This window comes from Malurus melanocephalus, unplaced genomic scaffold (assembly GCF_030028575.1).
Source record: "Malurus melanocephalus ecotype Western Australia unplaced genomic scaffold, MMel_1.1 scaffold_1029, whole genome shotgun sequence".
NCBI lineage: Eukaryota > Metazoa > Chordata > Aves > Passeriformes > Maluridae > Malurus > Malurus melanocephalus.
This window is the reverse complement of record NW_026624261.1, coordinates 30802-43875: the sequence shown is the minus strand read 5'-3', so window position 1 is coordinate 43875 and position 13074 is coordinate 30802. Positions and strand designations below refer to the sequence as shown.

The window sequence follows — 13074 nt, the reverse complement described above, 5'->3', positions numbered from 1 at the left end:
ATGGGTTCCTCCCAGCTCAGGATTTTCCTGGATTCTGTAATCCAAGCTGTGCCGGGTTTGGCACATCCCCGGAGCGAGGGGAGACACAGGGGATGGTGAATACAGCTCTGGGGCTGCRGCCACCTCCTCCTGCTGCYGAGCACTCCGGAGCCCCCCGACACCCCCGGAACGAGTCCCCAGTGTGGGCACAGAGATGGGCACGGGTTCCTTGATCTGTGGCCCATCAGCACGGCACCCTCAGTACGGATGTGGAGCACCAAGAGCCATTACTCCAGCACAACCTGCAGCCCCTGGCATGGACCCAGTATAGTCCAGTATTCCCAGCATGGACCACCATGGACCACTGTTCCAGCACATTCCAGTATTCCAGGCATGGTCTGCTGCTCCAGCTCATCCCAGTATTCCCAGTATGGACCACCATGGACGGCTGCCCCAGCATGGATCATCCCCAGCATGGATCATCCCCAGCATGGACCAGCATGGACCACCAGCCCCAGCACAGCCCATCCACTCATCATGGACCACCTCAAACCAGCACCCCTGTGGGGGAACAGGGCCCCACAGACCCTGATTCTGAAACTCAGGCAATTATTGTGTATGACTGAGGTCTGGGAAAAGAAAGGGATGTTCACTGCCCACATGGAGGAGGAAYGCTGCATCCTTGAGAAAAGCAGATTGGAATGCAGAATTGATAACGCAGGTGGCTGAAAATTATAAGCATTACTAATACTGTAGCTTTTGCAAGCTCACCAATWATGTTCTGATTACTAATTAAACAGCTGTCTCTTGACCAATGTATGTTTGACACAAATGTGTACTCTGGTTGCTAAAGTGGATAAAAGAGGCTTGTCCCACAATAAACTTCTTCTTTCTTTCTGYTTTTTTCACCCACTTTTGTGTGTTTTGTATCTATTCTTTTCTGTCGCTGTTTGGCCAGYAGCAACACACCCCAAGCCCCAGCACAGCCTGAGCCCTCTGCAGAGCAGCAGGACACAGGACAGGTTTGGGCAGTGGCGCCGAGGTCACTCACCTGAGGCCACGCCAAGAACTGGTTCCACACCCCCGTGAGGGCCCAGCCCCCCCTTTGCCCCGGGTAATCACCACACCGGCATTTAGCAGTGGGGAAACTGAGGCACGTGATGGCAGCGCTTTGGCCAAGCCAGCTGCTGTGGGTGCTCAGAGCAGGGAGACTCCACCTGCAGGAGAAATCCCCTGGAGTGGACGTAGAGAGCCCTCCTGGAAAGATGGGGGGATCCAGGAGAGCCTCATCACTTGTGCAAGGAGAGCTGGGGAGCTCCAGGACAGTGCTGGGAACAGCTGGGTGAGAGGAAGGTGCTCAAAGAGTCAGCCTTGGCCACAGGGAAGGACAAGAGAAAGATTGCAAAACTTCTGTTTTGTGATAGTCTTAAGTGAAAAAAAAACAACTTTATTTTCCAAATTCGGCACATGCTGCTCACTCCTCACTGCCTGTGTTGTCCCAGCAGAGTCCAGGAGCAGAGGATGCTGGAGGAGGAACCCACTCCTGAACAGGACCAGCAGCTGCTGGCCCCGGGAAACCTGAATAATCCATAAAAAGCTTCTAAAAAGCAGGAAACTCCAGGAGATGAGCTGCCTTCCCTCCGGCAGAATCCTGGCCCTGGCACAAGGTGCTTTACCAGCACTGGGGGAGGGCTGTGCTGAGATCCCCACCCACACCCCTGCAGCCACTTCCTTCTCCCTTCTCCATCCTGACAGAAYAAACTCATCTTTCCCCCACAAAAACAGCGTGGGTTTGTTTTTATGGTATGGATAAATCTGTTTTATGGAATTTCAGCTGTAACAGAGAGGCCTCAAGAGAGACACACATAAACAAAAGCAAAGACACACAGGGCTGTTTCTCTGCTTTATAATTCTCATCCCGTGCTTCCTCAAGTCACAAACGGGCAAAATAAAATGAAATTAAATTAAAATAAAATAAAATATTTGTTCTGCCCAGATCTCAAGGACCCCACATGAAAAACCTTCCCACAATCGATCCAGGCTGGTTTTGGCTGTGCTTTTTCCTCCCCACCTGAGTTCAGTTAACTGGGATGCCCACTCAGCTCCCAGTCAACAGCACTGGGTGCAGTCCTGAGGGTCCCTCTGCACACCGAGGCAACTCTGAGAGCCACAACCCCAAAGTTCCCCTGTCCTGCTGAGCCCACTCCCCAGCTCAGCACCCCACAGGAATTCTGCTTAGGACCTAAACCCACCACCCCCCAACCCTGACTGACCAAGGGACCCCCAAAACTGACTCAAACCCCACAGAAACAAGGAGGCCCCAACCCCCTGACCCAGAGCCAAACGCCCTGATTGAAGCTGAGGGGAACAAGCTGGGGCAGGGCTGGGCACAGAGCAGGGCTGGCACTGCCCTCGGTCCCTGCAGGGAACAAGGGACAGCACAGGGGACACGGGTTTGGTTTGGCCCTCTCCTCCCCAGGAGAGCCGGGCAGGGGATGTCACTGCATGGGGGTCAGAGCCACCCCTKCCACAGCCCTTATTGCTGCTGGGGGACATGGGGACCTGACCCCAGTGACAGGRAGACACTGCAGTGTGCTGGGTGACACACGGTGACAGGGAGACATCCACACTGTTCTGGATGTCATAGGGACCTGTCCCCTGGGATGGAGAGACCCCACTCTGTGCTGAGTGACACAGGGTGACAGAGAGACCCCACTGGGTGACACAGGGTGACAGGGAGACCCCACACTGTGCTGGGTGACACAGGGACCTGACACAGGGACCTGCCTCAGTGCCAGGGTGACCCCATGCCATGCTGGGTGTCCCCCACACATCCGGGGCCACATGAGGATGTGACCCAGGAACGTGGCTCCRGGTGTGCCATGGGGGATGCTCCCGGTTCACTCCCCAGAGCAGAGGACAGACCCAKCCCTGGGGCTCAGGGGTTCTCCCTGGAATCTCATCCCCACCCTTCATCCACCAGCTGATCCCTGCCCTGCTGGGTGAATGGGGAGGGAAAAGAGCAAAAAAACTGGAAACCAGCTGGAGATGCTGGTGTGACCAGAGCCTCCCCCCACAGACCCCCACTCCCTGCCCCTTATTCTGCGTCACCCCATCCGAGCACCCCAGGGTGAGGTGTTGCTCCCCATGGAGCAGATTTTTCTCTGCACCCACATGGGAACTTTTGAGAACTTTTCCATTGTCCTGGCACAGCCTCGGCATGAGGTGCTGGCTGGGATTTGTGAAGCTGGAGGAGGAATCAGGGAGGTGGGAGAGCAGGGCCTTCCCTGGAGCTGCCAGAACATCCTCGTGTGGGGTCATCTCTCCGCTGGGTTGGGCTGCTCAGGGGGGTGACATCACTCCCAGTACTCCCAGTACTCCCAGTACTCCCAGTACTCCCAGTACCCCATCCTGGTACCACCCTAAGTGTAATCCCCCATGGTCCATGTCCCCCGTGGGAGATCCTCACCAGTCAGGGGTTCACAACACCCCACAATCCCACCCACATCCTGGGACAATGGCCTGGCTGCTGCATCCCACCCTTCCCAGCCCCAGCCCACGGGGTACCAGCCAGCCTGGGGGATGCTCCAGCCCCCCCTGGGGGATTCCAGCCCCCTGTGGTGCTCCTGGCACATGAAGGGGATGCTTTGCCTTCCCAAGGGTGCTCCAGGTCCCCACAGGGTGCTCCTGGCACACGGAGGGGATGCACCCAAGGCSTGCTACAGGGTGTTCCAGTCCCGCAATGGCATTTTTCATCCCCCCAGTTTGATCCTAAGAGGATGCTCTGGCCCCTACAAGGAGATGTTTTTCCCCACCAAGGGATGCTCTGGGCCCCAAGGGGAAGCTGCAGCCCCTGAGGGTGGTCCCAGCCCCGGTGTGAGGTCCCACGTGTGCTGTCCAGGCGCTGTCACCGCGGGGCTGTGGCAGCCCGTGGGCCTCCCTTGGCCGTCCCAGCCTCCAGGCATCGCTCAGGCATAGGATGACAAAGGGAAGCTCACAGGGGGCAGCGGGCCCGGCCCCGCACTGCTCYGAGAGCTCCTGCGGACAGAGGAGAGATGTGAGGGGAGAGCAGGGAGCCGGGAGAGCCAAGGGTGCCTGGGGAGCTGAGAGATCCGAGGGAGCTGAGGGACCCCGGGGAGCTGAGAGAGCCCAGGGAGCAGGGGAATCCAAGGGAGCTGGGGGGTCCTGGGGAGCTGGGGGATCCTGGGGAGCTGGGGTATCCTAGGGAGCTGGGGGGTCCTGGGGAGCTGAGAGATCCAAGGGACCTGAGGGATCCTGAGGAGTTGGGAAATCCCAAGGAGTTGAGGGATCCTGAGGAGCTGGGGGATCCTGGTGAGCTGGGGGGTCCTGGAGAGCTGAGGGAGCATGGGGAGTTGGGAAATCCCAGGGAGTTGAGGGATCATGGGGAGCTGGGGTATCCGAGGGAGCTGRGGGATCCTGAGGAGTTGAGGGATCCTATGGCAGCAGGGGGATCCCGGGGGATCCTGTGGAACCCGGAGAGCTGGGGGAGTAAAGGTCTCTSTGTGTGTGCACATCTGTGTGTGTGTAGGTGTCAGTGCTGTGTACACACACGTATGTGTGTGTCTGTGTGTGTGTACACGCGTGCAAAGGCCCCCGTGTGCAGTTCTCTGTGTGTGTGATTGCACATTGTGTGTGTCTGTGCACATCTGTGTGTGTGTAGGTCTGCAGGGCTCTGTACACACGTGTGTTTGCATGTTTGGGTGTGTGTGTCAGTGTGAACACACGTGCAAAAGCCCTGTGTGCAGCTCTGTGTGTGTGTGTGTGTGTGTGTGTGTGTGTGTGTGTGTGTGTGTGTGCGCTCACCCATCCGTGTGCACATGTGTGTGCATGTACACGTGTGTGCTGTGTGCACACGGAAGCACGCAGGCAGAGCGGGGTGGGGCCATCCCATGGTTTCCCACCCAGGCCCAGGGTCCCAGCCCAGCTCGGGGATCCTCAGGGACCCTCAGGGGCCGCCACCTGCCACCCCTGTCCCCGTGTGCAGCCAGCAGCGCAGGGGCCAGCTGTTCTCCTGGGTTTTGGGTGTTCCCTGCCCAGGGCGGTGGGTATCCCCTGCCCAGGATGCTGGGTGTCCCTCAGGGCGGTGGGTGTCTCCTGCCCAGGGCGGTGGGTGTCCCCCAGGGTGCTGGGTGTCCCCCAGGGTGCTGGGTGTCCCCCAGGGCGGTGGGTGTCCCCCAGGGTGTTGGGTGTCCCCCAGGGTGGTTGGTGTCCCCCATGGTGCTGGATGTCCCTCAGGGTGCTGGGTGTCCCCCAGGGTGCTGGGTGTCCCCCAGGGCGGTGGGTGTCCCCCAGGGTGCTGGGTGTCCCCCAGGGTGCTGGGTGTCCCCCAGGGCGGTGGGTGTCCCCCAGGGTGCTGGATGTCCCCCAGGGTGCTGGATGTCCCCCCCGTGTCCCTGCCCCCTCACCGTGTCTCAGCAGGGAGGTGCCGCTGGTGTGGCGGTGCAGCCGCGGGCGCGTCGGGCTCTCCCAGCTCTGCGCTGCTCCAAGAGTGGGGACACGGGCTCTGCTCCCCCAGCCCTGTCCCCAGTGTCCCTGTGCCTCACTCACTGGGCAGGGCAGAGCCAGCACATCCTCCCCTGTCCTTGTCCTTTCCTGTCCCCTTCCCTCCACGCCGTGCTGTGCCCCTCGCCCCGCCGTCCCCTTCCCACCGCCGTCCCCTCTCCCAGCCCGACCACCGACGGGATCCTGCCCCTCTGCCCTTTTATACCGTCTTTGTTCATATGAYAAGCACGTGGAGAACCAGAGCAGAGCTCGGAAAAAAGCTCCTTAAGACGCTTTAATTCAGTTTCCTGCATCCCATGACTGAGCTCGGCCTCTGAACGGGGTCTCATGACTGTGGCACGCAGGCCCCGGCCATCAAAAGCCTCATTTATGCCCCAAAAGAGACTTAAACCCCTCTTGGCCGGTCACTGACATCCCCCATGCCCGGCTGGGGTCCCTGTGCCCCCCTGGCTGGGGGTGTCAGACGGGCCAGGGGGACACTGCCCTGACCCTGCTGCACTGCAGCTGCAGGAGGGACTTTGGGGACACTCAAGGCCTGGCTCTGCCTTTCCCCTCCAGGGACAAGACGCTGCAGAGTCCCCTCAAGGCACCAAACCCATCCAGCCCTGTCCCCCACCCAGGGCCCTCCCTTCACCCCAAAGTGCAGCTCCAACGGAGGGGACAGAAAAGGCCATCCCAGAGGGGACAGAAACGCCATCCCAGAGGGAACAGAAATGCCATCCTAGAGGGGACAGAAACACTGTGCCAGTGGCTCATGACCCAGTTTGGCCCCAGGTGGCGGATGCTGTGCCCAGGACCCCCAGCTCATGCCGTTAGGGGTGAGCGCTTCTCTTTCCCTCCTCCTCCAGCTGCTGGGTGAGGATGGAGCCTCCACCCGGGGCCTGGAGCAGTGACAGATCCAGACCCTCTGATCCCTGATTGTAGTCAGGGCTCCCAGCCATGGAGGTGGCACCTGGCTAAATCCATCTCCATGGATTCCCACATTTCCGAGCTGCTCTAAACTTTAGGGATCAGGCTGAACTCCTCTGACCTTCTGCCTTGGTGTTAAACTGAGACACAGGAAACAACCTCGATCCACCCCGACATCCCCCAAACCCAAGGAGCTCCGAGCTGTCCCGCCAGCAAGGCAGAGCCGCCCGAAGCATCCGCAGCMCAACAGGAAAGCAGGCAGCAGTAAGAGGATAAAAATACCCGGAGCACACACAGAGCGTCTCTGTGCCGGGATTAGGGAGCCCCGGGATGGCGGGGCCGGAGCGAGCCGGGCCAGGAGGCTTTGGCTCCCTGCAYACGTGTGAGCCCGAGACTCACAAACCATCTGGCCACTGCTGGCTGAGGGATGGGGGAAAAGGGCTGGGGGGATGTGCAAGGAGAAGCCAGACATCCCAGCTCCCGGACCCCAAAATCCCCCTGGAAAAGGAGTGAGGCCCCCCAGAGTGCCAACATCCTTTTCAAGCTCCTGCACAGCCCCACACCCAGGAAGGGTCATTCCTCCTCCTTTGGACCCCCCTGCTGTGGTCCTGGGGAGGTGAGGGATGTGTGGGGAGCAGAGGGGCCTGTGTCCCCCACCTCACCTTCCCCCCAGCTCCCAGCCCAAACAATAGGTGCTTTGGAGTGCTGGGGGTGCAGCGAGGCCCCCCCGCCTGGCCCCTGAGCCCCTAAGGAGATTAAATCCCTCCTCACATGAGCCTGGCAGGCCCCAGGGCCTCGTGGCAGGCAGGGGACACTGGAGGGACAGGGACACGGAGGGGAAGGGGCAGAGCAGKGTTTTGCTGTTTGGGTTGGGGCCAGGGATGTCCCGGGGGCAGGAAAACACAGACAAACAGCTCTTGCGGAGGTGTAAGAGAAGGCGCTGCCCCAAAAAAGCACCAACCTGAGCCTCGGCCTTTCCCTGGGGCAAACGTCCCATGTGCTGGTGGGAGGACTCCATGGGACACCCCTGCACTGCCCCCATGGCCAGAGCACCCCTGGAATCACTGAGATCCCCACACAGCCAGGGCAGAGCTGGGCATGGAGCATTTCAATAAGGTTTGCTCCCCTCAGGACCACCCTGCATCCCCCAGGACCACCCTGCATTCCCCAGGACCACCCTGCGTCCCCCGCTGTGCTGGCCCTGGTACCGAACAGGCCATGGGGACGTTCCCCCTTCTCTTGTGGCACATCTGGCCTCCCACAACTCCTGGGAGGCTGAAGCCATCCTCCACCTCAGCCTCCGCAATCCCATGGGATCCCCCAATGACAGGGCACAGGGGCTGGCGGAGGAATGGGTGCCTGCTGTCCCCAAGGTTCGACTGGACACACAGACCTTTGCAGCCCAGTCCCCGGGGCCAAGGGCACCTTCCCCGCTCCTGCTGCCACTTTGGGGCTGCCCAGTCCCCAGAGGGGGTGACAGATGTTGGTGATGTGGCCAAGGGCAATGCAGGGGAGGTGCCAGCCACGGGGAGAGTTGAGGGGCCGGACATGCTGGGGCTGGGTCAGGAGCAGGAGCCCCCAGGGAAGGGGCACACACGGGTGAAACGTTAAACCTCTGCTCTTTATTCGCTGCCTGGTCCCCTCGCCCCGTTCCCCAGCGAGCGGTCCGGAGGAGGTTTTCCAGGGGTGACCCGAACACCAGGAGTGCTCTGGGAAGGCTGAGCAGTGCCACACTGGAGGAGGTGTGGGGCAGGGGGCCACCTCCTCCATGCATCCCCATAGTCCCCTTGGGGACACGGCTCGGCCCCGGCTGGGGGTGAACACCGGGCACCACCAGCGCTGGTCCCGGGAAAGCTCCATGGAGAGTGGGAACTGTCACCTCCTGTGTCCCGCCCGCAGGGACAGCGGGGAGGGGCCGGGCCCCCAGCCCCTCTCCAACTCGCCTTATTGCTATGGTCAGAGCAGCAGAGCGGCCGGGAGGGGCTGGGGACTTGGCCGGTTTGGGAGAGGAGACGAGGACATGTCTGAAGCCAAGGATCCACCATCGGCGGGTGGGCTCATGTCTCTGGGAAGGGGGAAGGAGGGAGCTGCCGTCTCTGGCCAGCCAGGCCGGTGGTGCCAGCAGCGCCAGGGCTGGCACCRGCAGGGAGGAGAGCTGTGCTCATGTCCGAGAGCAAACACTGTCCATTCCAGAGCCTCCTGCCCTCTCCCGAGCCTGGAGCYGAGGCTGAACAAACTCATTACAACTCCAGCAGCAGGGACTAGGGAGAGTGACCAGGAGAGCTGGAGGAACAAGCAGAGCCCCCCTGCCTGTCCCCCCGGTTAGTTGCGTTGGCTGGCCAGCTCCTGGGAGATGAATTTCCGAAGGCGCTCGAGGTACTGGCTGTAGAGTTCAATGTCATTGTGCCCGGCCCCGTCCACCCACAGCGGCTCCACGGCCTTGGGGCAGCGCTCAAAGAGYGCCAGGCCGTGGGAGAAGTCGATGACTTCGTCCTCCGTGCCGTGGATGATGAGGACAGGAGAGGTGATTTTGGAGATCTTCTCAATGCTGCAGAGGGTGGATGGGGAAGAGAGGAGAGAGGGGGGTAAGCACAGGGAATGAGGCACTCCTGTCCCTCCTGACCTCAAAACACATCCCTTGGGAGAGGGACCAGGAAATGCTCTTTGATCGTGGCAGAGCACAGGGACAGGGAGGGACATGGAGTTTCTGCCAAGGAAAAGATCTGCCCCAGTGTGACAGACAAGGAGCAGACAGCGGTGACAACATCCCCATGGGACCTCAGCAGGGCTGATGGGAACTGCTGCAGGACAGCCCTCCCCTGTTGGGATCAGCCCTGCCCGGTTTCGAGGAAGGGAAGCACGGGCTGTTCCCAGCTCGGCCCCAAAGGCCACACGAGGCCATCGGGACGCAGAGCGTGGGCTGGTGGCTCCCAGCCACAGCTTCCGGCTTAGGGACTGTCCCCTGGGCCCCACTGGCCTGCTTGCAAGGGAGAGGCAAAGGAAGAACKCATCCCCTCAGCACCACTCCTACTATCTGAAGAGCAGGAAAATCCCCAAGGATTTACTCTTGGGGGAGAGAGGGGTCCCAGGGATGCCTAGGGTTTGTGACACCTGACAAGGGGCCAGCAGCACAGCACAGCCCAAAGCTGTGAGGGGAAGACACTGGGACAGGGTGGCCAGGAGGTGATGCCAGCAGGGGATAGGCGTGTACACATGGCACAGCCCTCAGGAGGGGACACAGTGACCCTGGGGAGGGTTRCGACCCCAGGAGGGCATCAAATACAGGGCGAGAACACACCAAAGGGGATGTTTAAACCTATCAGGAAAAATGGGTGCACATGTCACATGTCCCCTGGCTGTGAGCAGAGCTGCTCTGGGCACTGCCCCTCCAGAGCCCCGCTCCCTCTGCCCAGGGCACTCACTTGGGGAAGGCATCGAACCAGTAGGTCTTCTTGGTGTCGGGGAAGGCGACGCGCATGCCGGAGGTGAGCGGGGAGTGCAGCACGATGGCCGCGCACTCGTAGCGGGAGGCCAGGTCAACTGTGGGCACYGTGCCGATGCTCTGTCCGTACAAAATGATGTTCTCCGGGCTGATCCCGTACCTGGCAGGGGACAGAGCAGCTCAGGGCCAGTCACATCACCAGGGGATGCAGCCTGGGGGTCACACTACCCTGGCCACAGCGCCCACAAGGCTCCTGGCAGGGTCTGTCCCCCTCCTCATGGCTGAGCCCAGGGCAGCTCCCTGCACTCCCAAAAGACCAGGGAGGAGCCAAGGCCAAGCTACCAGCTGAGTTGTGGGGGGTATCAAGGCCTTCCCTTGCCAGGCCAGGGTTATGGAGGGTTCACAGACTCTGGACTGCAGCCATGTGGGGCAGCCCCAGCTCACACTGTGAGCCAGGCCCACCTGCAGGGAAGGAAAAGGAGGCAGAGCCTGGCACAGGGCTGCACCCCAAACCTGGCAGAGGAACCAGGGCTGAGCCTGGCACAGCGAGACAGGAAGCACAGCTTGAGCCAAGGTCATGCCCCGCAGCACCCCTTGCCCCTCGGGTCCCCCAGCTGTTCCCTCTGCAGCTTTCCAACCACCCCTTCCTGTCACAAGCATCCCAAGGTTCCCTTTCTGGGAGATTTCCTGTTTTCCARCCTGCTGGAGCACAGGGTTTTCCTGAGGGCAGCAGGGCCGTGCTCCCTGCCCCGCTCACCGTGTCCGCAGCGCCTGCCACGCAGCGTCRATGTCAGAGTAGAGGTTCCTCTCCGAGGGCTTGCCCGTGCTCACACCGTAGCCCGAGTAGTCGTAGGAGAAGATGTTGCAGTTGATGCGGGTGCCCAGCCCGATGTAGAAGCTGCTCATCTGCCCCAGGTCCACAGCGTTGCCGTGGGAGAAGAGCACCGTGTACCTGCAGCACAGGGGTCACAGGGATGGAACGTTAATCCAGGCTCTGCCGTGGTGCTGGAACTCGGGCACGGATATCCCCAAACATCTGCCTTGGAGGCCAACACCAAACCCTGGGACACCGATGCCAACACCACTCTGGCCACCAAGGAAGGTCCTTGTGACACCCCCAGGGACACCCAGACCCTCCCGCTCCCRCTCCCAGCAGGAACAAGCAGCTTGAAGGCAGGATGATGATTCTGTTCAAGTTTTTGAGTCTATTTTTGGTAAAAAGCTCAGGATTTGGGGCCGTTTGCCCAATGGGGATTTCAAGTAAGAATTCTGACAGCAAGTTTTTTTTTCTCTCCTGAGCCTGGCAAGACACCAGATGCCGAGAGAGAAGTGAATTGTGGGAGTGACAAGGCACAAGAAATTTCCACCATAAGGGGAAAAACAATGTTAATCATAAAAATTAACACTAATAGCAGATTGATGGAAGCTTGGCTCCCTTCTGCCAGAAGGAGGGAGCACGACCCACTCCCTGCTGAGCCCCTGTAGCTGGCCCTAGGGGTCTGTGCCCAGGCTGAGCCTCCAATCCTGGCCTGGATGCCCAGGAAGCCCCAGCTGCAAGTCAGTGACAGCACAAGCTGAGGGGAGATCACACAGCCAGCACAACTTGATGTCCCAGGGTTTGGGAGGTCTGGTTCCCCCCACCCAGGTTCTCCCCTACAGCCCTGCAGCCTGGGGTGCCAGTCTTTGAGGATCTGTTGTTCCTGGGAGGAGATGGGGAAGGGGTCATTTGGGGTGACCTGGCCTCCCTCTGCACCTGAACCCCCAAACTGTGCCAAGTCCCCTCCTGCCCAGCCACTGGCAGCAGGAGGGGGTCTCCATGCCACACTCCMRGCTGCCCAGYTCACAGACCCGTGGGAATGACCAGYAGGTGGGAAGTGCCCAAACCCCTCCTGGGTTTCAGTCGCATCAATCGTTTCTTTGAGGAATCAAATGTCCCTGTGAATTGGATTAAACCAGGTTCTCCTGGTTGGCACGGGCAGTTGTCCATCCCCATGGTCACTGCAGGGCTGGGGATGGGGAGGAGCCGCTGGTGCAGCCACCCTGAGAGCCAAGCTCTGTCCAAACAACCAGAGCTTTACGTCACTSCCATGACACTGGGGGACCTGCAGGGCAGCCTGGGGAATCCCCACATCCCTGCAGCCTCTGGCTGTGCCTCTGCTCCTGGTTTAACCCCATTCCCAGTGTGGCCACAAGCCCAACCGGTCCTGGGAGCCAAGCTCGCCCGTCTCACCGGATGCCTCCAAAGCCCCGTGGCAGGGCCAGCTCTGCCAGGGACACTCAGCCGAGGGAGAGGAAGGGACACAGCCCCTCAGGCCGGCCCCAGCCCCTCTCAGCACAGCAGYTGGCACACCCACGGGTGACTCACCTGGCGCCGGGCACGCAGCGGACGTACATGCAGCCGACGCGGTTGCCCCGGCTGCTCTTGGTGATGAACACCTCGATGTTGTCCAGCTCCCGCTGGGAGTACTGGAAATCCGCCCGGTCCTTCAAGTGCAGCTTCCAGCGGCCGGCAGCACCTCGCAGGGAGCCCGTGCTGCCCACGGGCTCGGGCTCGGGCACCACGGCGTAGGTGGGCTCCGGGGGCAGGAAGGCGAGCTTGGCCGCGATGCGGCTGGGGCAGGGCGGGCAGCAGAACAGGCAGCAGAGTTGGCTGATCGACAGCCCGTTCATGACGGCGGCGAGGCGGGAGGCGGCCGCGCCCGGAGCGAGGGAGGATCCGAATCAGACAGAGGCCGGGGACGCCCGGTCCTCAGCTGGCCCTGGGCACGGCTGGCACCGGCCGTGCGACGCGGGCCGGGGCGTGCGGCGGGGCTGCTGTGTCCATCTGTCCGTCCGGCGGCAGCGGGGACCTGCGGGTGCGGGGGGGACACTGAAGTCCCTGTCCCCTCCGTGACCCGCGGCCGAGGACAAACGTGCCAACCCCCCTCAGTGTCCCTCCCGCGAACACCCCCGCAGCTCGCAGCCCGCACAGAGCCCATGCAGCCCCCGCCAAAATCCAGTCTCCTTCCTCGTTCGCCAGCCCACGCGTGCAGCCCACGCCGAGGGGGCGAGGACAAGCGCAGGATCACACACACAACACCCCCACAGCAGCCACACGGCTGGTGGGACAAAGGACACGGCTCCCCCGGGGCCACCCAGGTGCCGGCACAGGCGTGCGGGAGTGCCGAGCTCCCGAGGAAAAAGGGGAAAGGGGAGAGAAAGGAAAAAGAAAAAAAAAAAAA

General features: G+C 61.2%; 1 protein-coding gene across 1 annotated transcript in view; it reads right to left on the bottom strand.

Annotated features, from left to right (window-relative positions):
- Window positions 1-8011: 8011 nt before the first annotated feature.
- The window catches only part of ABHD17A (abhydrolase domain containing 17A, depalmitoylase), a 7248-nt gene continuing 2185 nt past the window's right edge, over window positions 8012-13074 (bottom strand). The window contains exons 2-5 of the mRNA XM_057386675.1: window positions 12219-12702; window positions 10611-10805; window positions 9834-10013; window positions 8012-8959 (exon numbers count right to left, since the gene is read on the bottom strand). Coding sequence (XP_057242658.1) covers window positions 8734-8959; window positions 9834-10013; window positions 10611-10805; window positions 12219-12523 — 906 coding nt within the window. The 5' untranslated portion in view covers window positions 12524-12702 and the 3' untranslated portion in view covers window positions 8012-8733. The remainder of the gene's footprint in view (window positions 8960-9833; window positions 10014-10610; window positions 10806-12218; window positions 12703-13074) is intronic.